Genomic DNA, 22,500 nt, shown 5'->3' with positions numbered 1-22,500 from the left:
CATCTCCAGAGTAACCTACTTTGCAAGAACAACTAAGAGAGCCCTCCATTATTCTAATTAGGCAATAGTCGAAGAAAGTCCAAGTCTTCTTATAATTTTCTTCCCACCTTTGCAGGTATGTCCGTCTCCAGAGAAACCGGCTTTGCAAGAGCAACGATACGATCCCAGGGTATTTTTGCAGTCAGCGTTCACATTACAAACGCTAATGGAGGCATTACATTCGTCAACATCTGTCAATGAATATCCAAATAGTTTAGAACGAAATTATACATTGTTCTTAAAAAACTCTTGATTTCTCCACAACCCTTCTTTCTCTCCCCAGGTCTTATAATATGTTTGTTCTGGTGAAATGATATTCGAAAAAGACCAGAAAAATTTTAAACTTCGAGGTGGTATTCCATCTAATTAGAATTGCTCTGCTACCTTTGCAAGTTTGTCCATCTCCAGAGTAACCTACTTTGCAAGAACAACTAAGAGAGCCCTCCATTATTCTAATTAGGCAATAGTCGAAGAAAGTCCAAGTTTTCTTATAATTTTCTTCCCACCTTTGCAGGTATGTCCGTCTCCAGAGAAACCGGCTTTGCAAGAGCAACGATACGATCCCAGGGTATTTTTGCAGTCAGCGTTCACATTACAAACGCTAATGGAGGCATTACATTCGTCAACATCTGTCAATGAATATCCAAATAGTTTAGAACGAAATTATACATTGTTCTTAAAAAACTTTTGATTTCCCCACGACCCTTCTTTCTCTCCCCAGGTCTTATAATATGTTTGTTCTGGTGAAATGATATGCGAAAAAGACCAGAAAAATTTTAAACTTCGAGGTGGTATTCCATCTAATTAGAATTGCTCTGCTACCTTTGCAAGTTTTTCCATCTCCAGAGTAACCTACTTTGCAAGAACAACTAAGAGAGCCCTCCATTATTCTAATTAGGCAATAGTCGAAGAAAGTCCAAGTCTTCTTATAATTTTCTTCCCACCTTTGCAGGTATGTCCGTCTCCAGAGAAACCGGCTTTGCAAGAGCAACGATACGATCCCAGGGTATTTTTGCAGTCAGCTAATGCAATACAAACGCTAATGGAGGCATTACATTCGTCAGCATCTGTCCATGAATATCCAAATAGTTTAGAACGAAATTATACATTCTTCTTAAAAACTTGTCAATTAAGCTATTCCCTGTAAAAGAAAAAAAATAATAATAATAATAAAAATAACAATGTCAACCACGAAGAGTGCGACTGAGTAAATGAAATCGCTTGCGAATGACAAGAGTCACGCCGGCCCATCAACGCATTTAAAATAAATCGACTTATTTTCTCCTGCGTTTCTTCGCTTTGGGGCGGTTGTCCTCCAAATACGGGATGGTAGGAAGAGCGAACCTTCCTCTAAGGAAGCTGTACTGTTGCAGTCTCCAACAACGCACATTCCGGGCAAAATTCCATAGTTCTTTCTCAAGTTTGTAACGTGACTGTTTTCTCCCTAAACGATATGAATGATGTCAAATCGGTTCCCGGGATGAGGTCATGAGCTAACCCGCCCCATTCTCCCTATTTCTTGGCCGTCAGCATGAAGAACATTTGAAAATTCATTAGTAAAATAGCTTAAATAAATGCGACCTTAATGTTTCGACTTTGTTTTCAGTACGACAAAGAGATTACTTTTATCGAAAACAATTTTGGGGGTTAGTGGCACTTTGACTGGGTGACAGTCTTTTTCAGGAATACAATCCCTTTTAGTGCATATACGTTTTGTTTAACTGTCTTATTCTACCTTCGGTCGTCATGTCACAGTGAGCCAAGACAGGAATGTCAGGTTTAATGAAATTCAACCAGTATACTCCGCTGACCGCTTGTCCACCTTCACTCGACTTGATTTCCTTACACGAGTCTGCAGGCAGCTCTGGAATGGCACCGAGATGAGCTAGAAAACAAGGAAGTAAAAACAGAAATACGTGATTTATCTCTCCTAAAAAGACAGTTAGTTGAATAAAAGTGCCTAAATGCTCACCTCTCTTCATATCTCGCCTGAAGTAATATCTCTCAGAGTTGGGTACAAAATCTTCAGGCCTGGCTTCTTTCGTGCGGTTACTAAGCTCACATTTGTCTTGGGTGAACACATAGTTAAAGCTTTGGCATCTGACGTCACGATAACACTTCAGCAAACACACGTCGCCGAGTGCTGTTCCAGTGATTGTTTCAAAGATGTGTTTTTGAAGCATCATACCAAAAATAGAGACTTCGCGTGTATCACCATGGTATCGAGTAAATACTGGATGGAACAGTAGCAACAGGAAGACGAAAGCTGGTAAGTGAAAGAACTCTTGGGCACCCATTGTAGCTATTAATCTCACCTGTAGTGAAATCATGAAATTTTAGAGCATAGTGACTGAATTATGTGGCCTGTACAGAACAGCCTGCAGAAGCACGCATTGTTTTACTTTGTTTCAAGCAGTATGACATATCGTATACACGCAAGACGCACGGTAGGAAACGCCCACGACAAGTTTAAAGCTTGATGCGAAAAGGCGTGCGTGAAATATGACACGTATCCATAGGAAACGGATACTAAAACAGTTTCATTTCACGTGCGTACATGGTTAAATCAGAAGTTTTACGTATTTCCCAATTAGAAGTGGTCAATGAAAGCTTCTTAAATGCCATTATTGAACGGCATAAACATTTCTTACTAAGTACAGCGAACGGTAGTCGCCCTATGCATTGAAAAAGAAACAAATATCTAAATAAAGTAGATTTTTTTTCATGAGGCAGTCTATGCGCTATTGACCCGCTACATACACTCCCATACAAAAATGTGAGACATATTTTTTCTATATGAAAACTTCGGGTTGATTTTCACTTTACAAAAAGGTACACTCGATTTTTTCCAATCATAATTTTTAAGATTTTGTTTCGTGAATCTTTTAATCTTGTTTTTCTTTTTCTTGCTCAATAGTTGACTAGGACTATGGCTCAGCACAATTCGGAGCGTGCTCAAGAGTAAAGTCAAGTTTAAGCTTGTGTATAGTCTAACATCATCAAACCTGCGTGGACGAAACTTCTCTCAAAAGCGTATCTATAATTAAGTTAGCTACGTATGATGCACGATCCTCGCAGTAGATAACGCTATTTAAGCAATAGCGAAAATCAGACCTGAAAAAAAATCAGGCCTGTACGGGATTCGAGCCACTGACCTCTGCGATACTAGTGCAGCGCTCTACCAATTGAGTTAACAAGCCAACTGGGAGTAGGCCGTTAAGTTGATTCGTAATAAACCCGTGAAAGTGATAAATCAGATACAATGAAATATATGAAGTTCATATATTTTGAACTGCGGTATTAGATACGTATGATGCACGATCCTCGCAGTAGATAACGCTATTTAAGCAATAGCGAAAATCAGACCTTAAATAGCGTTATCTACTGCGAGGATCGTGCATCATACGTATCTAATACCGCAGTTCAAAGTATATGAACTTCATATATTACATTGTATCTGAATTAAGTTAGCATTAGCAGGTCCTGATATCAAAGAATCGTGTTTTGAAATCATTTGTTTGTAGACTTGAATAAACATCCACCCAATTAGAGGGATATTAAGGTATAAGTCTACAGGGAAAAACCAAAGAAAAATTTTATATTAGGAATCATGTCCTATAACAGCAGTGTTTTATGGTATGGTAGCCACCATTTTATGTTTTAAACATCATTTGTATCGACTATACAATTATATCGACTGGTTACAACTATTTCAATGCCGAATACTTCTTAAATACAGTTTAACACAACAGTTTACTATTGATGATTTTAAAATTTGTTATTTTCTTTCCAATGCAATTTTTTCTATCATTTCCAAAAAGCCAGTTCAGCATCGCAATTAAAAATTGAAAACTCCAGCATGGGTTTTAGACCATTTCACCCGCTTGTAGACTTATGTCATCAATTATTAACAGCTTTTACCCACCGAATTATCTCTTGTTTTGTTTTGTTTTGTTTTGAAAATACTAGGCTTAAAGAGCATTTATTTGAAGCTAACACATACGATCTAAAACATTGTCAACCAAAATTACATTTGATGAGAATTTAAACCCCATTTAAAGCGCGGTCCGCCATGATGCCTTACAAACTGACCGAATGAGAAGATATTGGATCTCAACCTTAATTTTGTTTTCCTTTTTTTTTGAGGATAAAATTGTCAAAATAAAGTATTTTTTGGCGGACTGTGCCAAAAATTTCCATTACCGTTTTCTTTGTGCATGTGCCAAACCATTTTTAGAAACATTGAATAGGCTCGTATTTAGATAAATTGTTCTTCAAAATGGCCTTTAGACACACCCTTAATTCCATGAAATTCCACAAATGTCATATCACCATATATGATATGTGAAAATTTGAAGTCATTGCAACAAATCTGTCATGAGATGTTTTATTCTCAAGATTTTCAAAAATTTACCAACAATTAGCCTTCATACCACCTTACAATGGTCATTAAACATCGGTTGTTTGGGTCTAGTAGCAGATTCCCTATAACGAAAAGCAAAGGAAAGTTTTTTTTTTTGTAATGTTGTGAGCATTCAGGGCATGTTATCATGATTTTATAAATAACATTGCCTCTGCGAATAAAGGAAAATGATATTTTCGGGAACGTAATGATAATGGGAAATTTGTTAGCAGATTATCTTTTGTTATCTTCTGTTTTGCGGCCAAATTTCGCACCTGCGTCGGTGTAATGTCAATTTCGAAGACTAAAAACCGAACTCGAATCCAAACTGAATGGTGCGCGCTTCATATTTTCAGATTCCCGTTAAATTAAAGGAGTTGATAGTTGTGAGTAATTGTGAGCAACTAGAAAATGTCACTGTTCGTATATTCATTGACCGATAAAGTTTTTAAACTTCTCGTAGAAACACTATTCCAAAGCGTGGTGGTACGCACCTAACCCTTAGTTAACCAAAAATGCCTTACACTGAATTTACACATAATTTGAGTGATGCGATTTATATAGGCTATAGGAGCCGCCATCTTCATTATCGCAATTAAGAGCACTAATACTCCGACAAGAACCAAGTGATCTTGCACAAATTCCGTGGAAGGTTTAGGTGCCTAATTTCAGAGATGTTGCAAATTGGAGAGCTTATACCCTGTGCATGATTAAGGGAAAATTAAATTAATACGACGCGTGAATGAGACAGAGAGGCTAATGTGATCCATGAATTCATCAACCAATGTGAGCCGTAAAATGCCTCCTGAAATAATGTGACCTACGAAAATTTTTACTTCATTTATTAAAAACCCGAGATTTGCCTTAAACCTTGAACACAAGAAGAGAGATTTGAAGTATTCCCCATTAGGTACGTGAAATGTGAACTCTTATTAAATTTGTGCGATCAGGACCCTCTTTGCTATCATCATTAAGGAACAGAAACTAACCTTGTTCTCCGCATTTCCATGCTATGTGTCACGCCTTCGTTTTCTATCTTAACATTGATAATCTTGTCCAATTTGCATTTGATATTGCTGATCTGTCGGCGCCAAAACGCCGTTTAATAGTGTTTTTTTTTTCTGTCGCCAAATGTCTTATAAAATCTCTCGTTAGCAACACACCTCTTGGCAGAAATTTTCTTATTTCAGATGATCCAATCAAGGAAATCAAGGTAAGTTTTACTCTCAGTCTTTTATTGCAAAGCATTCTGCAAAATACCGAAAAGAATATAAAGCGTAAAACAGAACATAAAACATGAAAGAGAGGCGTTACTTTCTGAATGCTACATGCATTAATGAGAATGATTTTAATTTGTTTATGGATTAAAGTAAGGAACTTCGCACCTGCATTAGAAAATTAAGTCCCGAGTCTCTAAGAAGGAAAAATAATAACTCATTTTTCACACTTATGTCCCTAGTCTCTGTGCTTTTTATTTCCTCGACACCATTCCATGCTTAGAATTATATGTATTAACCAAAATATTGAATTGAATGCTTTCATTTATCTCCACATATATTGCCTAATCCTTATTCACATTCAAATTGAACCTAAGATATGGCTTCCCCAAATATTCCAACTTTAAAGGGATCATTTACGGTTAATAATCATAACTTAATTTCTTTCTTTGCAAATACTTTTGCTTTTCATCACTTCCTAAGGTGTTTAGTTTAACATCAACACTTATTTTGAATTGTTAGACCTGCTTGCATTTTAGTGTCATTAATTATTAAGAACTTTTAAGCAACAAAGCTTTTTCCTTTTCATCGAAAATCTACAGCTAAGAAAGCTGCTTAGGATGAGTTTACTGTTTTATCAGATCCTAAAGTATCTATATTTTAAGCCAATATAAGCAATTTGAATGGTTTAGAGACCTTTCCGCATTGCCGAGGGTGTCAGTGGAGTGATGGTCATTTTAAAGACTAACGGCTAACCCAAATGGCATCGAAAATAGGAGACGTTTTTTGCCTTGACTTTTTTTTAGTACTAACAATTAAAATTTGTAAACTCTGACGCCTAAGGCTAATTTTTTGGCTGTTTTACGGCTAACGGTTAACCACATCGAGACCCTAATAGCGGATGAACGCAACTTTGATAGATGCTATCCAAACAGCTCTTTAAAAAATACGCAATGTTTTCTCCTTGAAAACCTATGTTCATATTTCAATTTTCTTATAAATTTATATGCTTGAGAGTAGCTCCTCTTCCTGATCCGAACGTATGTTATTCTTACCATAAAGCGAAAAATTTCCGCACAAGTCAATGCTAATGAAAATTGCCAAGAATGATCCCGTTAGTGAAAAAGTGTCTCATCAGTTTAGACAACATAGCCAGAAGATACTTATGATTTGGACTTACGTACCTGAGGGAGTATCGCAGTATTTCTTTACTTTTCAAGATCGATAGAGAGACCTTTGAAAACGAAATGTTTGTTTAAATTTTAAATGCTGTAACGGTAAAGCAATATAACATGATACCGCATTTAAAACCTGTCTTAAAAATGCCACCATAATTATTACCTTAGACTATTTTGGCTGAAACCCAAGAGTAATATTCCTTTTGCCTGAAATTGAAAACAAGATATCCTTTTCACAATGTTAATAAGGAAACTTAGGTTTATTTTGCTTGCAAAATGTCTCAGAATTTGTTGCTCTTTCTATTCTTGCTAAATGTCTCAGAACTCGTTGCTCTTTCTATTCATAACAAAGCTATGAAAATGTTCTTTTTGACTGTAAGGAGGCCGGGAAAAGTATTTGTAACTACGTTATAACATAGAGACCGAACGTAAAGTAGGTTTTATGCGTATTGATTGACAACCAGATTATATCCCGTTCAGTCTCACTTTAATAACTTAGTCATTGAGCTTTTTTTTCTTTTTTTTTTCTTTCTTATTTAGATAACTGCTGCTATTTTTCTTTATTCCTTACACTTTCACACAAGGAATTAGAAGTTTTTTTTCCAGCCTCGCTCGCGCCATCGCGTGCGGCCCTGATGCGGGGTTTGTCTAGATGTTTTTGTTTGTTTGTTTGTTTCAGAAAGAGTGCGATGTAAACATGCCGTTATTTGTTTTTGATCAGAATCAACCGAGTAAGATGAGTTATTATTCGAGTGGTTATGGATTGGTAGTTTTTATGAACCCGTCTATGCGCTGCGTTTTAGACGCGTTAGGGACTTGCTTTATACGTTTTCATTTTAAAATGTGACGCAAAATGTGACTGCTCTTTAACATTGCTAGAAGCTAAAAACCACGGCTGATCAAAATTAGAGCTTCTACGTGGACCACAAATCTTACGTAAGGTTAATAATAAAAAGGAAACTTATAAAAGATAAATTGAAGTTAAAACTATTGTACTTGTTTGGACATGGTTGAATCAACCTGCGTGTGCGAATTTTTTCTCAAACGCCGACGTGAAATTAGCAAAAACAGGTCCTGGCATCAGCAAATGATATTTTGCATATATTTGTTTGAATATTTGAGTAAACATTTACACAATTAATTAAGTGGATATTAGTTTCAGAGTCTGCGCTGAGAAAGAGATATTGAAAAATATCGTTTCATCAAGAATTATATCCTGTAGCCGCATACCTATTAGGATCCTGGCCGCCATCTGATACATAGAATCATTTGTATCAACTACTGGTATATAATTCTATCGAGTGGCTCATTGAGCGATGGTACTCAGGTCAGTTTTCTTTCCAAAAAAAAATTTGTCCCTATCAATTGGCTACAAAATGCATTTTACAAATTCAATTCATCATCGAAATAAAACTAAAATTATAATACATTCATTTTAGACCATTTTAAACTTGAACTTGAACTTTATTTTTATTTAGACACGGTAAATCTTTCAGATAAAATAATAATATTATTACAATCTATTATTACAATTACAATCTACTTTAATCTATGTAAACATGATCTAAAATTTAAAAGTGAAATAGAAAAAATAAAGAAATTCTGCTTTGCATAGATGCCGTGTGCGTTTTGTCAATTCAGACGAAGAAATTGCGACAACCATTTCGAAAAGATTGAAGTAATTTTGCTTGCCGAAATTCAGGGGACAAGCTATTCCAGATAACCGCACCGTTATAGCTAAAGCTATTTTTCAGGAAATTGGTGCGGGGCAATGGAACAACTAGTTTGTTTTCAGAGTTCCTTAGATTATAAGGAGGATCATATTTAGTGAAAAGAGAACCAAGATAGTCGGGCGCAAGACTATGTATAGATTTATAGACCATGGTGGCCACTTGTATTTGTCGCTGAGTATCTAACCGTCTCCACTTAAGTTGACCAAAAAGAGGATCAGCGCTTGTGTCATAACTAGAGAGGGTCAGAATACGGGCAGCCCGGTTTTGTAACTTTTAGAGCTTAATCGAAAGACCCTTGTTACAATTCCCCCAGACCTCGCTGCAGTAATTAAAGTACGGTTGAACTAAGACATTGAAAATGGACTCAAGCGTGGTTCGATTAACAAAAGGCCTACAACGTTTAATTGCTCCGATGCCCGATGCGATTTTCTTGGCTATTTTTTCAATGTGCATATTCCATGAAAGGTTTTCGTCTATATGCACACCCAGAGATTTAACTGAGCTAACTTGTTTAATTATGTCACCACCTATGATTAGTTTAGGGGAAGTATCGTAGGTACCTATCCTTTGCCGCGATCCAATTAACATGAATTCAGTTTTAGATGAATTTAGAGTCAATTTGTTTGCAGTGAGCCATGTGTTAACATTGGATAGGTCGTGATTCATAACATCATTGATCATTTCTATGTTGTTACTGGCAAAGGTCAGGTGAGTATCGTCGGCATACATACGTGCAGCTGAATTAGACAGGCAATTAGGAAGATCATTTATGTATAGAACAAAAAGCAAAGGTCCTAGAATTGTTCCTTGCGAAATTCCACAAGTGAGAACTTGACTAATTGAGAGCGAACCATTTACGAAACATTGTTGATTGCGATTATCTAGGTATGACCTAAACCATTCATAAGCGATACCGCGGGTACCATATTAGAATAATTTAGACATAAGAATTGTATGGTCAACGGTATCAAAGGCCTTTTTTACATGTTAGAGCCACGAATTATTAAGAAATCTTAGCAGCAAAGTGTTTTTTAAACTTAAAGAGTTGAATTTCTTTGCATCCACAGTATAGAATTCAATTTAGTACGAAATGTGCTTTTTCGACTCAAATAGATTTTGTATTACTGAACATGACTTCTTTTCACTTATTTTTTTATCTAGGAAATTTTTTTTTTATTCTATTCAGTTTATTTCCTGATGCGAACGTACACGTTGCAGTTGTAGAATAGGATGGCAGGTACATAACACATTTGTGATGTACTACACCCTTTGCTATTCATTACGAGGAGATACGCATTCATTTGCGATAAAAGGTGAACAATTGTATGAGAATAAAATCATTAGAGACAACCTTCATTTGCGCGTAAACAAGATTCGATAACGATTTTTGCATTTTAATCAGCATTCAATAGAAATTATGGGCATTCTTATGCGTCATGAGTCAAAGAAAAGAGAAAAAGATACTTTTATTTGCGCTAACGTTCAAGTCATTTACACCATCTTGAAAGTCAATAGAGACAATACACAAACAATATAGTGCATGAACCATTCATTAACATTCTTATCACACTGTTTCCAATTCAATAGCATTACTGGACGGCATTAGTATGAATAAGCTAGATAATTATCAATGCGCTTGTAGAAACAATTCAGTGTTTTTCATATTCAATATACAAGTAGCGATTTTCAAATAAACACTGATTTTGCCTGAATTTACATTCAGTAGCGTTCGTCCGGTTAATTCGCTTGGAAGAAACCGAATACTACTCCAACGCAGATAGAGAATCGAGAGAGGATTTGAGGACGAGGACGAAGATTATGTTGTGGTCGCGGACTCGCTCGGAGTGGAACCAATCAATGGCAAGAGGCATTGTGGCGCGCTACAGCAGAGAGGGCAGGATCCAGGAGAGCTCACGAGGAGGTAGAAACAAGGTGCACGTGGATGATAACACGAGAGACTGCCTAAAGGAGATCATCAACGAAAACTGTTTACTCACACCTGGTCGGATAAACTACCACTCAAACCTGAGATCCATGAGCGCACCGTGAAACTTGCGAGGCCCCTTCCTGCTGACAGAAACAGACGAGATATGCTGAGCAAGCGAGTCGATTACGCCACTTGATTCAGGAACCATGCCGTAATGCGCCACTGTGTGTTTGTCGTCGAATGCAGCTACAGCATCTGGACGGCGAGAAGGCACGGTAGAGCACAGCTGGGAGAGAGGGCGTACCGTCAAGTGTGTGGCCGGCGTGGACGAAACTCGACCGTGACCATGGCAATTCCGCCTATCAATGGACTTGTGTTTTCTTCAGCAGCTGTTGGCGGAATGGATGTTGTGTGTTTCGATAGCTTCTTGGCACAAACGAGGCCACCAAACACGGAGCTTAAAATGTTTCCTCCCTACAGTCGTTTCCTAAACATCGTGGAGCAGACAATAATCTGTTTGAAAGCGGCGTCAATCTGACCTTTGCATTTGGAAATTCAAAGACGCATGGATAACGGAAATAAGGCCAAAGCCAGGGGAGTCCCAGTGGAGGAGTTTCGAACACAGCAACTGCTCGAAGCTCTGCACAGAAATATCTACACCGTGACTGTGGCTAAACGGTGGGCAGTGGTACCGCTTTATGCAGATCTATCTGCCAAAATGTTTGAATAGAGAGATTATTGAAGGGTAAACTGAAATTCAAAACAAAACGATTTTGGAATAGGTATTTTTCAATTGAAATTCGGAAGAAAGCTCAATTGTTTGTACAAGCGTACAAATAATTGTCTAATTCATACTAATGCTGTCTAGGAATGCTATTGAATTGCAAACAGTGTGATAAAAATGTAAATGAATGCTATATGCACTATATTGTTTGTTTTTGTCTTCAAGGATTGTATTTTCACACAACTGTTCGCCTTTTAACGCAAATGAATGCGCATTTTCTCGTAATGAACAGCAAAAGGTGTAGAAAAGGCAATCTCCAATCAACTCACACTATCTTGATAGCCCATTTCCGAATTACCTTTGGCCTCATTTTCAAAACGAGTACTGGTGCTCATCCATTCATATGATTATAAGAACTCATTTTCTCAAGAATGGCTGAGCACCAAGCCTCGTTTTGAAAAAGAGGCCAAGGGTAATTCGGAAATGGGCTATTAAGGAAAATGATCCAAATGAAAGCTTGGAGTCAGCTTACAAGACCTTTCACAGCACTGAAACTACCCTAATTAAAGTGCACAATGACGATATGTTAGTCTCCTGCTTCTCGACCTATCGGCGGCCTTTGACACAGTAGACCACGAGATTCTGGTGAACAGACTTTTGCAAGATTTGGTTTTCATGGTAAAGCTTCGCAGTGGGTTAAGTCGTACCCTGAAATCGAAAACAAGTAATCAAAGTGAAGGACACTAAATCCTCTAGTAAAGACCTAAGGTGTGGCTTACCCCAAAGGTCTGTTTTGGAGCCACTAATGTACCTAATGTTCACGATCCAACTTGGTTACATTCTTCATCGCTGATAGTTTTAAAGAAAAAGATCAAGAATTTTCTCTTCAAAGAGATTTTTAATTAAGATGACTTAAGAGGATCACAATGGGTCGATTAGGTGCGTTCAACTTTTATAATGATATTGTAACTTTAATTAGTAGGAGTTTTGATCTTAGATAATTTTAACCTCAATAGTACATTCAGTTTTATTTTTGTTTTATTGGAACTTTTAATTTTTTTTTTTAATTCGTATGATGATATTGTAATTTTGAGTAGAAGTGGTTTTAACTTTATTTACAAACATTTTAATTGTATCTGTTCATAATATGAAATAAGGATAAATATCCCATTTTTGAAACATTTTTGCTGCTTGATCTCACCCAAATCAGTGTCAACATCCTGAGTTAATAAAAAACTGGTACAAATCAATTTCCAACAATTATTGTCATTTACTACGATGCAAATTACCTCAATGAAGACTTAAAAACAACGTCAGTCCTACTCTTATAATTACCAAGAACAGTAAACGGTATAGCTCGACATTTATCACTAGAAATAAGGCAACAGTCTCTCTTTAGCACTACTAACTCGATACAATCAGCCAATACGGAACCGTTGTAGCCAATTTTAGTTCGAATTACAGGCATTCTTCGATCCTACAGGGTAAATACTTCATATCGTTTGAATGAACACGGTAACAAAGCGGGGGTAGTTGCGATGAATTTTGCAATTTGACTTCCTGATTAAACAAGGAAACTAGAGATTTTAAATTAATAGTCAAAAGAAATCAATTAAGGCTCCTGATTCTTTAATTGAACCATTAAAAACAAATAGAATGGATATTTAATTAACACTGTTCATTGTTGACGCTTCCCATTTTACGTGCTTTATTTACATAAAAAAAAGCATTAACATTTTTGCTCAGATTTTGTGCAATAAAACGTTTACATTTTACAAACATTTCACGTACCTTACCTTAAGATTTTATGTAACTATTTTGGTATACATTTTACAGACATTTGATGCACTTTTGCTCACTTTCTACAGAGATAACAGGGAGATTTTATGTTTACGGGTTTACAGAGATTTTTTCTCCTGTAATTTTTACAGAGAAAGTACAGGGATTTTACAGACATTTTTTATTCTTAGCGTAAAATCTCTGTAAACTTTGAAACAAATTTACAGATATTTTAGTAAGATTATGTACTCATTTCATGCAATCATAGTGAAGAAAGTGTGTTAAAATTTAGACTTTTTACGGAGTTACAAAATCCCTGTGAATGCGCGCATTTACAGAGTTCGTAATTTACAAAGGAAGTCTAGACAATTTACAGAGAGTTCACCAACTTTTGTGAAGTCTGTAAACAGTTTAAGTTTTCCAGTGATTTTAAGAGGACATACGTGCAAAAATCAGAAAAAAATGAAAATTTTGTGGCAAGGCTCAAAAGTTCGAATTGTCTCTAATGTTGCACAAACGTAGCTCCTAGTAAAACAAACGCTGAGTATTTTTAATTTTCCTCAAACATGTTTTTACTCTTAATATAAATCAACTTTCCTCTTTTACCCTCTGGAATCAATGGATTGTGTCATAACAGGTCGAAAGCTGAGCGCTATCGCTCGCTTCGTGTTTCAAAGATATTTCGTCTGAGGAAATCTAATCAAAGCATGCTCTTTGAAAAAGTCGTCCTCCTCTGTAAACTGCAAGTTTTATAGAAATTCAGTAACCAAAAAGCCAAGGAGCATTGTGCCTTCGAGATAACTTCGGATCGAATAGGAGAAAACATTAATATACATACTTTTGTTACATAACATTGTCTTTTGTCATTCAAAATTTGTTTTTGCGGGGATATTCTGTGATCGTTTTGTCTCGTACAAAAATCCACCAGAAGGAGTAATCAGTATAACGTTAAGTACTTTGTTGGTCTCTTGCAAACGTATCTTAAGTTTCTGCAAATACTACATTTAATTGGCCCAAAATTCCGGAACTAGAAACTTAGAAGAAAAAATCGTGTAACCTTTGTAGTATTTCACACTGACCAACTTCTTCTTCGTTACTTTCTTTATCATCAAAACTTCTGGAAAACGTTTATAAACGGCGACACTTGTTTAGGAACTGGTCATTTTTTGTCAACTGTGGGGTAGAGGGTGGAGGGATTATAGGATTTTGATTGGGTCCCAATCAAAATTTACGTGGTTCTCAATGAGGCTTTCTTTTATTTTTTATGCCCCCTCCACCCCACCCTACCCCTTATTTTCAGTTAATAGGAATTTAATTTTCTACCATCCCCCCATTATACTCTATTGGCTTTCTAATCCGTTCCCCCTGAAAACCATGTGGTCCTCCCCAAAATCCACCACCTCCCAAATGATAAATAATGACAGGTCCCTTAGTAAATACCCCTTTTTTAAATGTAAGGGCAACATCGTTTCCAGGGCCTTTTTCTCCAACCCCAGAGAAGGAAATAGGCCCTGGCAACGAGGTTGGATATAAGGGATACTGACCAAGCCTACTATCTGAGACAACCAAAGCAAATTCAAACAGTGGTTGAAATTTTTTAACAAGACAACCCCTTAGATAATTGATGATTCTCAGAACCAGCAGCGGTTCAGTCTGTGCTGCAGTAGCGGAGGGAACATGCGGGTGTGCCAGTTATGTGGTAAACATAGTAACCGCTACAGTTTATCACTTTGACGGTTCTTGACCAATTGCAGCAGCCTAACCTCCAGTGGAAGCAAACTGTCCTGGTGACCTGACCATCAGCCTCCATGGGATGTGTACCATTCAGCCAACCGGATGCGTGAGTGCTACATTGGTTTCTTGGTGGACATGAAGTAGGCATTTTTGTACCTGCTGCCCCTTCAAAACGATACCAGCCATTAAGCCCTTTGTCACAAATCGTGATTTCATTACCGGATGTTATTCTTCTGTCTCCCTCCGTCAAACTTTGATAGTTTTGGCATTCTAAAAGGAACAGAAAAGATAGCAATGAGTTAAATTTAAACTAAATGAAATAAAAAACAAGAGGAATAACAAGAAGATTCGAGATGAAATACAGGTGGATATGTTCTCAATATTCGATCGACAAACTGTTATCTAACGTATTCTTCTACATTATTTCATGAGGTAATATTCTTAGCGATGTTTATTCCTGGAAAATAAACAACATAACACGTGCATTATCCAGCAATCGTGACTGTAAAAGCTTGGCCAGTACTTTATTTATTTCAAGGCGAATCATTCATACCAAACTCTTTCACCGCAAAGACACCAACTTTTAATAATAATTTGAATATATCAACAAAGTTGAAATGGTAAATTGGCTACCGTTACGATTATAAAAGCTGACGTTTCGACCGTTAGCCCTTCGTCGGAGCGAATAGAGGAATTATGGGTGGTGTGTGCTTTTAAAGGCAGAAAATGGAGCTACGTGATTGGTGGGAACATGGCAACGAGAAAAAACTTTGACGAGAAAAAACTTCTCATACGTTTTCTTTCCCTTGATTTTCTCTTCATTGCTACAAACTCTTTTTTCTTTAATATTAAAGTAGGAGATATCTTTATCGTAGCCTATATTATAACTCAGGCTTCGCTTTATTTCGACTCGTTTGTATTAAAAATCCCCCGGCATAGACAGAAAAAATTGTATTTAACGCTAGCTAGCTGCTAGTTAGTACTTTTCTGCCGGAGACAGAAACAAGAAGAGGACTCAGTTTTTCTGTCTACCTGATGGAAGATTACTGCAAGATCTTCCGTTTCCTACGTAAGGAAGGTTACAGGAACAACTAAAGGATCCTACGGTGTTTGTACATGAAGCTGAAACGTGGCAGCCGTGTACACCGCTGGCGCATTCATCGATATCTGTTGATATAAATTGGGTTGATACACATAAAACATAGCAGAGGAACATAAGCGATATGTTGAAATGGTAAAATGGTCTTGCTTGACGAAAGACCACACGACCCAGTTTGATTTGCAATTGAGCATATCGGGTGACGCTACCTCCTATGAAAGACGTAAGTTAGTTATTTTTCTGTCTTGCTACCTTTGCAAGTTTGTCCATCTCCAGAAAAACCAGTTTTGCAAGAACAACGATAAGATCCTGGTGTGTTTTGACAGTCGGCATTCTCGTCACAAACACGAATGGTAGCTTTACATTCGTCAGCATCTATCGATAAACAGTACGAGACTTATGTCGGAAAATCCATTGATTCTAAAAGACAGTCACAGGCAACTTATTATGCTGGCTCTCATAGTTCTACCGAGAGGAAATGGCAAACGAACGGGCAGGACTTAATAGAAATCTATTTTAATCACTCTCTTTTTCTTTAACTTCCAAGCAGTTATTTTGCAACCGAATATCAATGGCTTTTAAGTCCTAATTTAGCTTTTCTTATTTTACTGCCCTGCTCTGCGTTGTTGTTGTTGTTGTTGTTGTTGTTGTTTTCTTGATGTGATCCCTAAGGGAACAGTCACTAGTTATCGACTGGGGAGAAGGGAGGGGGAGAGAGGGTTCGAAGAATTTATTTGGGTTTTGTCACCATCAAAGTTCAGTGGTAGTCCAATATATATCTCTCACTAGCCATCAATTTTCTTTTGCCCCCTCCCCCCTCTTTACAGTCTGTTAGAGACGACTGATCCTCTCTTCCAAAAAAATCCTCTGACTTACATCCCCGCCATCTCCCTCCCCCCCTTAAGCGGTATTTTGTCCCACTCCCCCTTAAGCGGTATTTTCTCCCACTCCCCCTTAAGCGGTATTTTGTCCCACTCCCCCTTAAGCGGTAGGTAATAACTGTTCGCTTAATATTATTATCTGTAACTATGTGTATAACAAATATAAATAACAAATATCTGTGCAAATCGAAAATGTAAATAATATCTACAATTATTTATGATGGATTTGTTAAGAATTTCATTGAACAGTAACAAACTCTATATTACATTGTCACTTGCTTTAGATGTACCCTACTAGGATGATAAACGGCCAATTTTATTTTATTAGAGACCGAAAAAACAAGAAAATAAAGAGTATTGATACCTTCTGTTTCCATATCACAAGGAATAAGAACTGTTTCTCCCTTTATAACGGAATCAAACCAGTATTCTCCACTGGTCGCTTTTCCATCTTCACTGGCTTTTATCTCCTTGCATGTTTCCGCTGGAAATTCAGGAATAGTACCTGGAATAACTGACGAAGAAAAACAGTTTTTGAAATGAAACTATCGATATTGCTGTTGATCTTATTTTCAAGCATGACCCTAAATTTTCGATAAAAAAATCCGACCTTAAGAAACTGTTTTCATTCGCTACAGCTGAGACTAATTTTCTTTTTAATAGAAAATTTTATGATCAAGTTGATGGGGTAGCGATGGGTTCTCCGTTAGCACCCATCCTAGCTAATCTTTTTCTTGGTTTCCACGAGGAAACATGGCTCAATAATTTTAACCATTCGACTCGCCTTCTACTTTATAGGCGTTATGTTGACGACACCTTTTGTGTCTTCCACAATGAACAGGATGCGATGTCATTTTTTCATTACATTAATTCACGGCACCCCAACATAAAATTCACTTTCCAAAAAGAGCATGATAGTAAACTCTCCTTTCTTGATATATTTATCGACAACTCTTCGAATAATTGTGTTTTTCAGTTCTTCTTAAGAAGCCTACTGACTGGTCTCCTAACAAATTTCTTCAGCTTTATTCCATCATGCTACAAAATTGGCCTTATCCGAACTCTTATTGACCGTATCTACAAAATCAACAACACCTCTTCTGGCCTTCAAAACGATCTTAAGAAGCTTTCCGACACTTTAAAACGTAATTCTTTTCCTTCGCATATTATTGAAAGAACTTACAAGCAGTATCTTGACGGGTCCTCCTCTCAAAATAGCCGGAACATTGATGACAATAATACACGTTACTTTAAACTCCCTTTTGTCGGCTATTATTCTAAAATAGCGAACCTTAAACTCCGACAACTCACTAAGTGCTTTTGTAAATCGGACCTAAATATCAAACTAGTTTTCACTTCTTTCAAAATTAAAAACATTTTCAGTGTTAAAGATCGTACTCCTAATGCTCTAAAATCCATGGTAGTTTATCAATTTTCTTGTGCGGGATGTAATTTCCGTTATATTGCCGAAACTAGTCGCCACTTTTCTACTAGGATAAAGGAGCACACGGAAAGCGTTAAAAAGTCGCATATTTTTAAGCATTTTAACACATCTCCTTCTTGTAAGAACAAATACTCCCTTTCTTGCTTTAGTATTCTGGATTCTGCTAACAACCCAATCAATTTAAAACTCAAAGAAGCTTTTATATAAATAAGATCAAACCTGAACTTACCAAACAATTACAGCATTATAACACTTTTCTAGCATTTTAGTTCACACCTTTAATTTCATGTTTGTTGTCAAGCTGTAATTAGTACCCGCTTTTGTATTACATCATACTGTAAATATTTTATTCACCTACTTGTCTGTTATATAATTACTCACGTTCAGTTACTCATTGATTGAAAATGGCATAAGCATGCCGAAACATGTCTCTTAAAAAAAGTTGTATATTTCTTACAATATTTATCCTACATGCTACTACTACGACCTTATGGAAAAAAACAGTTTCATCAGGATACAATTATCATTGCGCAGTCATTCCCTAACAATAAAGTAACTGTGCTTCCCGATTGAGAAAGAAAAATATTGCGATCAGTAGTAAAAGCAACTCAAGAAAGGATACTGGATTCTCCATATACTAATAGCAAAGGAACAAGAATAGCTTTCTATCTTCGATATCGGTTTAGACATATAAAAGGTTCTTTGGCTTTGAGTAATTTCATAATTTTTTTTATTTATGGTACTTTACCCATTACCACTGAAAAGCTATCATGGTTCAGGAGTGTTAAACTTCAGTGCTTAGGCCTTTCGTTCAATAAAACTCACCTCTTTTCTTAATACTCTTGACATAATATCTTTCAGAATTTGGCACAAAGTTCTCTGGTCTGGCCTCCTTTGTCCGATTGTTCAGTTCACACAGTTCCTTTGAAATGACGTAGTTGAAGCTGTGACATCGGAAATCATTGTGGCATGCCTGATTACATTTAACGGCAATCGATGCTTTCATAGTTGTGAACGTGTGTCTTTGAAGCATCATACCGAAGATGGCTTGTTGACCCACCTCGCATTGTTGCGCGAAAACTCTCCACAAGTATAACAGTGTAACTAAAGTGCAGTACCGCATCGTCATTACTACTGGCTCGTCCTTTTCTGCAAGAGAAATTTGGAATAGTAATCAAAGACACACACACACACACGCACACACACGTTATATGTAACAGATGAACTGTAGGGGGACTGGACACGAACTGGTCGAGCGGAGTCTCAGCGATAGAACCTTGCATGTTCGGTTGAACTTTTAAACAGTGTGATGTGCGATAACTGGCGACGGTTATGCTACCCTTTTAAGCGGGATTAACGCACAACTTAAGGTGGCTTACCGCTGTTACATATATGTTATTCACTTGTTCAACCTTTATGATCGACCGCGACTCACGCTAACCTCTACGCGGTAAATACTGAAGAAAAATGAAGATCAAACTCCTTCATCCCTCTATGGGGGAAATATTGATACATTGTTGAGATTCTCATTTTAGTATTTTCTGGAAAGTTCTTATTTTTAAAATGTAAACAACGACGATAAATGTGTAAATAAACGGGATTCGTTATTTTTTGCTTCTGAACGGCCTATTTTCGCACTTTTTTTGAATAAAGATATATTTCTAGTTTTTTTCCTGGCATTTTATTAAATTTTTTGGTCAAGAGAATAGGTAATAGAGTTTGTATTCTCATGAGTTTATATTTTCTTGCTTTGAATTGGTAGCACGCAATTGATTGGTAATCCCGACAAATCTACATATTGACATCTTAAATGTTTATTTCTGGGAAAAACCATAGGAGTAAAGCTATCAATAAATTTCCAGTGTAAATCGAACAAAAAAACCAAATCAGACGGGATTGTATATTGTAAATGCGATGGAAGCTGAAGATGTCATAAACGAAACTTGCCGCGAAATATTTTCTTCAATTGACGTAACTTATAGGATGTGTTCGGTTAGGCTGTTCTCCACAGCCCATCGTATAACATTCCAAAAAGGTTCATTCATCAAAAATAAGCACCTTTCATGCGCTTTTCTTCGCACCATAAGTATTGCAGGTTTCACCGGTAAGTAATTTTGACTTGTAGAGCCTCAAAACCACTTTAAGGTTACTTCCCACCTTTGTGGGTGTCCTTCGGGAAAAAAATTCGTACGCGCGCTAAATTCATGAAAATAATACGTAGGGCGAAGGAAGTTTGCAAACATACCAACTTTTTAAAACATTTTCGAAACTTTTGGAGACTCTACAACAAAAAGCATCGAGGCTGATAGTTTCGAAAGAAACTGTTTGGGGCTGCGTCGGTGGGGGTAACGAAATAATTTGGATATATCAACAAAGTTGAAATGGTAAATTGGCCACCGTAACGATTACAAAAGCTGACGTTTCGAGCGTTAGCCCTTCGTCGGAGCCAATAGAGGAATTGTGGGTTGTGCGTGCAGAAAATGCAGAAAATGGAAAATGAAGAAAAGGCAGAAAATGGAGCTACGTTAAAAGGAAAAAAGGATCGAGGCTGCGGAGGAAACGCGGGTAACTTTGTAATGACAAAAGGAAAAAAAAAAGTCTATAATTTCATTTCCCTTATGGCTTTGAGTGTCAGGACCTTAAATTTGGGAAACTTGGAAGGTTCCCTGAAATACAAATATCGTTGAGAAGGATTCAATGTTTGAACAGTGCGAGAAGATGATTCACCAATCAAATCTGCAGCGAGATGTAAGCCTTAAGCTATAATGCCTTCAAATCAAATTTTCAAAATATCTAACTTGGAACTTTATAAATCTTGTACAAACCTTGGTTTCTATCCAAGCGATGTGATAACGCTCTCGTCAGTGGAAACTGTCGATTACTTTTAGTGAATTACTTTACATAGAGGTAACTGTTTGTAATACATTTTACTAGTTTAATTTTTGCTTTGAGGCAAATTACGAAGGAAGCCATGTCGCGTACCTTAATTATTTAGTCGTACTGTCTCCTGTATTCGTAAACAATTGTTTGATTCTTTTCACTTACATTTGACAATTATCTTTTTCGTTTTTTTGAAATATCGACGGGTGTCAAGAGTTTGAAAACACAGGCAACGGGTGGCAACTCAAAATAGGCGTATATTTTATGAGTGAGAATTATTAAAGAGAGGAACCTATACAAATCAATAACTAAGAATTCTTCAAACTCTGTTAAAAGGATATAAAAAAATAGAAATACAAGAGCACGTTCTCCACATAATTGATGGACAGAATCCCGGTGACTTTATAGTATAAAGTACACTTTTCAAGTCAAGTCCAATTATCTTGAATATCACATAACAGACGCTAGATCCGCTATTATGTGGGCGCTTTCATAGACATTCCCAATTCAGTATTGCTTACCTAAATAATTGCGCTGTTTAATTATTTAGGAAAGTACTCAATTTTAGCTACGATAACTTTAGAAAATTGCCTCAAATGGAAAAATTATGTCAAATTTTCGCAAGCAAATGACCGCTGCAACAAAAGCGGTTGTGTAGTTCGGATGAATTAGACATTATTCCATTTTGACTTTTAAAAAAATTCAAAACGTTCGATTGAATTTGAACGAAGCGCAAGCCCTCTTTTTATCCCCAACAGCTACCGCTTTCATATAAGAAGATAACGTAAAAATAAAAATAAAAATAAAAAAAATAAGGTATGATAAGTAATATCTTTTTAGTTTAGCCTGAACTGAGTTTTCTTCGAAGTAGCGTAAAACGTTGATCGGAACATCTAAATGGGTCCTAGCTCACTAGCTAAGTTCATTATGGTAGCTAACGTGAATCACAGTTTCAATTATCCAAAGTTCTCGCCTGTAAACAAAATTTGCATAATTTTCTTTCAGATTTTGTTCAACTCGAAGGCGCGCTATAAAAGGAGAGGTGCCTTAGGTACCTCTTGACCATTTGTCAATCAACCGTCCTGTGACGTAGAACTCTAAGAGTCAAGTCAGCTTGAGTTATAGCTACTCCAAAGCGTTGAACAGCGGGCGCATTCCTCAAAATTGTTTTATGTCTTCATCACAATACAAGAATTTTTGAGATTTGTATTCCCTTTCTACAATGGAAAAAGTCTTAATTTGTGGTGGTAAATTTGAGATTGAAGTAGGTGGTTCGCACATTACATCATTGCCACCATGCTGGTGGAAGTAAACAATAGATATCTCATTAGCTCCTTTTGTTCGTCTACCAGCATTTGTTCCTTTCACCATTGTTACCCCAGAGGCACCTAAGGCACCTCTCCTTTTATAGCGTGCCTTCGTGTAGGAAGGCATATCTAACAGCCCAGCTTTAATAATGCTAT

General features: G+C 36.8%; 2 protein-coding genes across 2 annotated transcripts in view; both read right to left on the bottom strand.

The window, feature by feature from the left end:
• Positions 1 to 2,596, bottom strand: part of LOC148739231 (uncharacterized) — an 11,267-nt gene extending 8,671 nt beyond the window's left edge. The window contains exons 1-4 of the mRNA XM_088747200.1: positions 2,012 to 2,596; positions 1,775 to 1,924; positions 546 to 668; positions 108 to 230 (exon numbers count right to left, since the gene is read on the bottom strand). Coding sequence (XP_088603326.1) covers positions 108 to 230; positions 546 to 668; positions 1,775 to 1,924; positions 2,012 to 2,369 — 754 coding nt within the window. The 5' untranslated portion in view covers positions 2,370 to 2,596. The remainder of the gene's footprint in view (positions 1 to 107; positions 231 to 545; positions 669 to 1,774; positions 1,925 to 2,011) is intronic.
• A 9,874-nt stretch (positions 2,597 to 12,470) lies between these two features.
• Positions 12,471 to 21,339, bottom strand: LOC148739230 (uromodulin-like). Its single transcript, XM_088747187.1, has 6 exons — positions 20,983 to 21,339; positions 18,983 to 19,306; positions 17,078 to 17,227; positions 16,085 to 16,207; positions 15,766 to 15,900; positions 12,471 to 15,003 (listed from the first exon to the last, which is right to left on the bottom strand). Exons 2-6 carry the CDS (start codon positions 19,284 to 19,286, stop codon positions 14,648 to 14,650), a joined length of 1,068 nt encoding a protein of 355 aa, XP_088603313.1. The 5' UTR covers positions 19,287 to 19,306; positions 20,983 to 21,339; the 3' UTR covers positions 12,471 to 14,647.
• Positions 21,340 to 22,500: the final 1,161 nt, after the last annotated feature.

Source organism: Stylophora pistillata, chromosome 2 (assembly GCF_964205215.1).
Source record: "Stylophora pistillata chromosome 2, jaStyPist1.2, whole genome shotgun sequence".
Taxonomy (NCBI): Eukaryota; Metazoa; Cnidaria; class Anthozoa; order Scleractinia; family Pocilloporidae; genus Stylophora; species Stylophora pistillata.
This window is presented reverse-complemented; position numbering and strand designations above follow the sequence as displayed.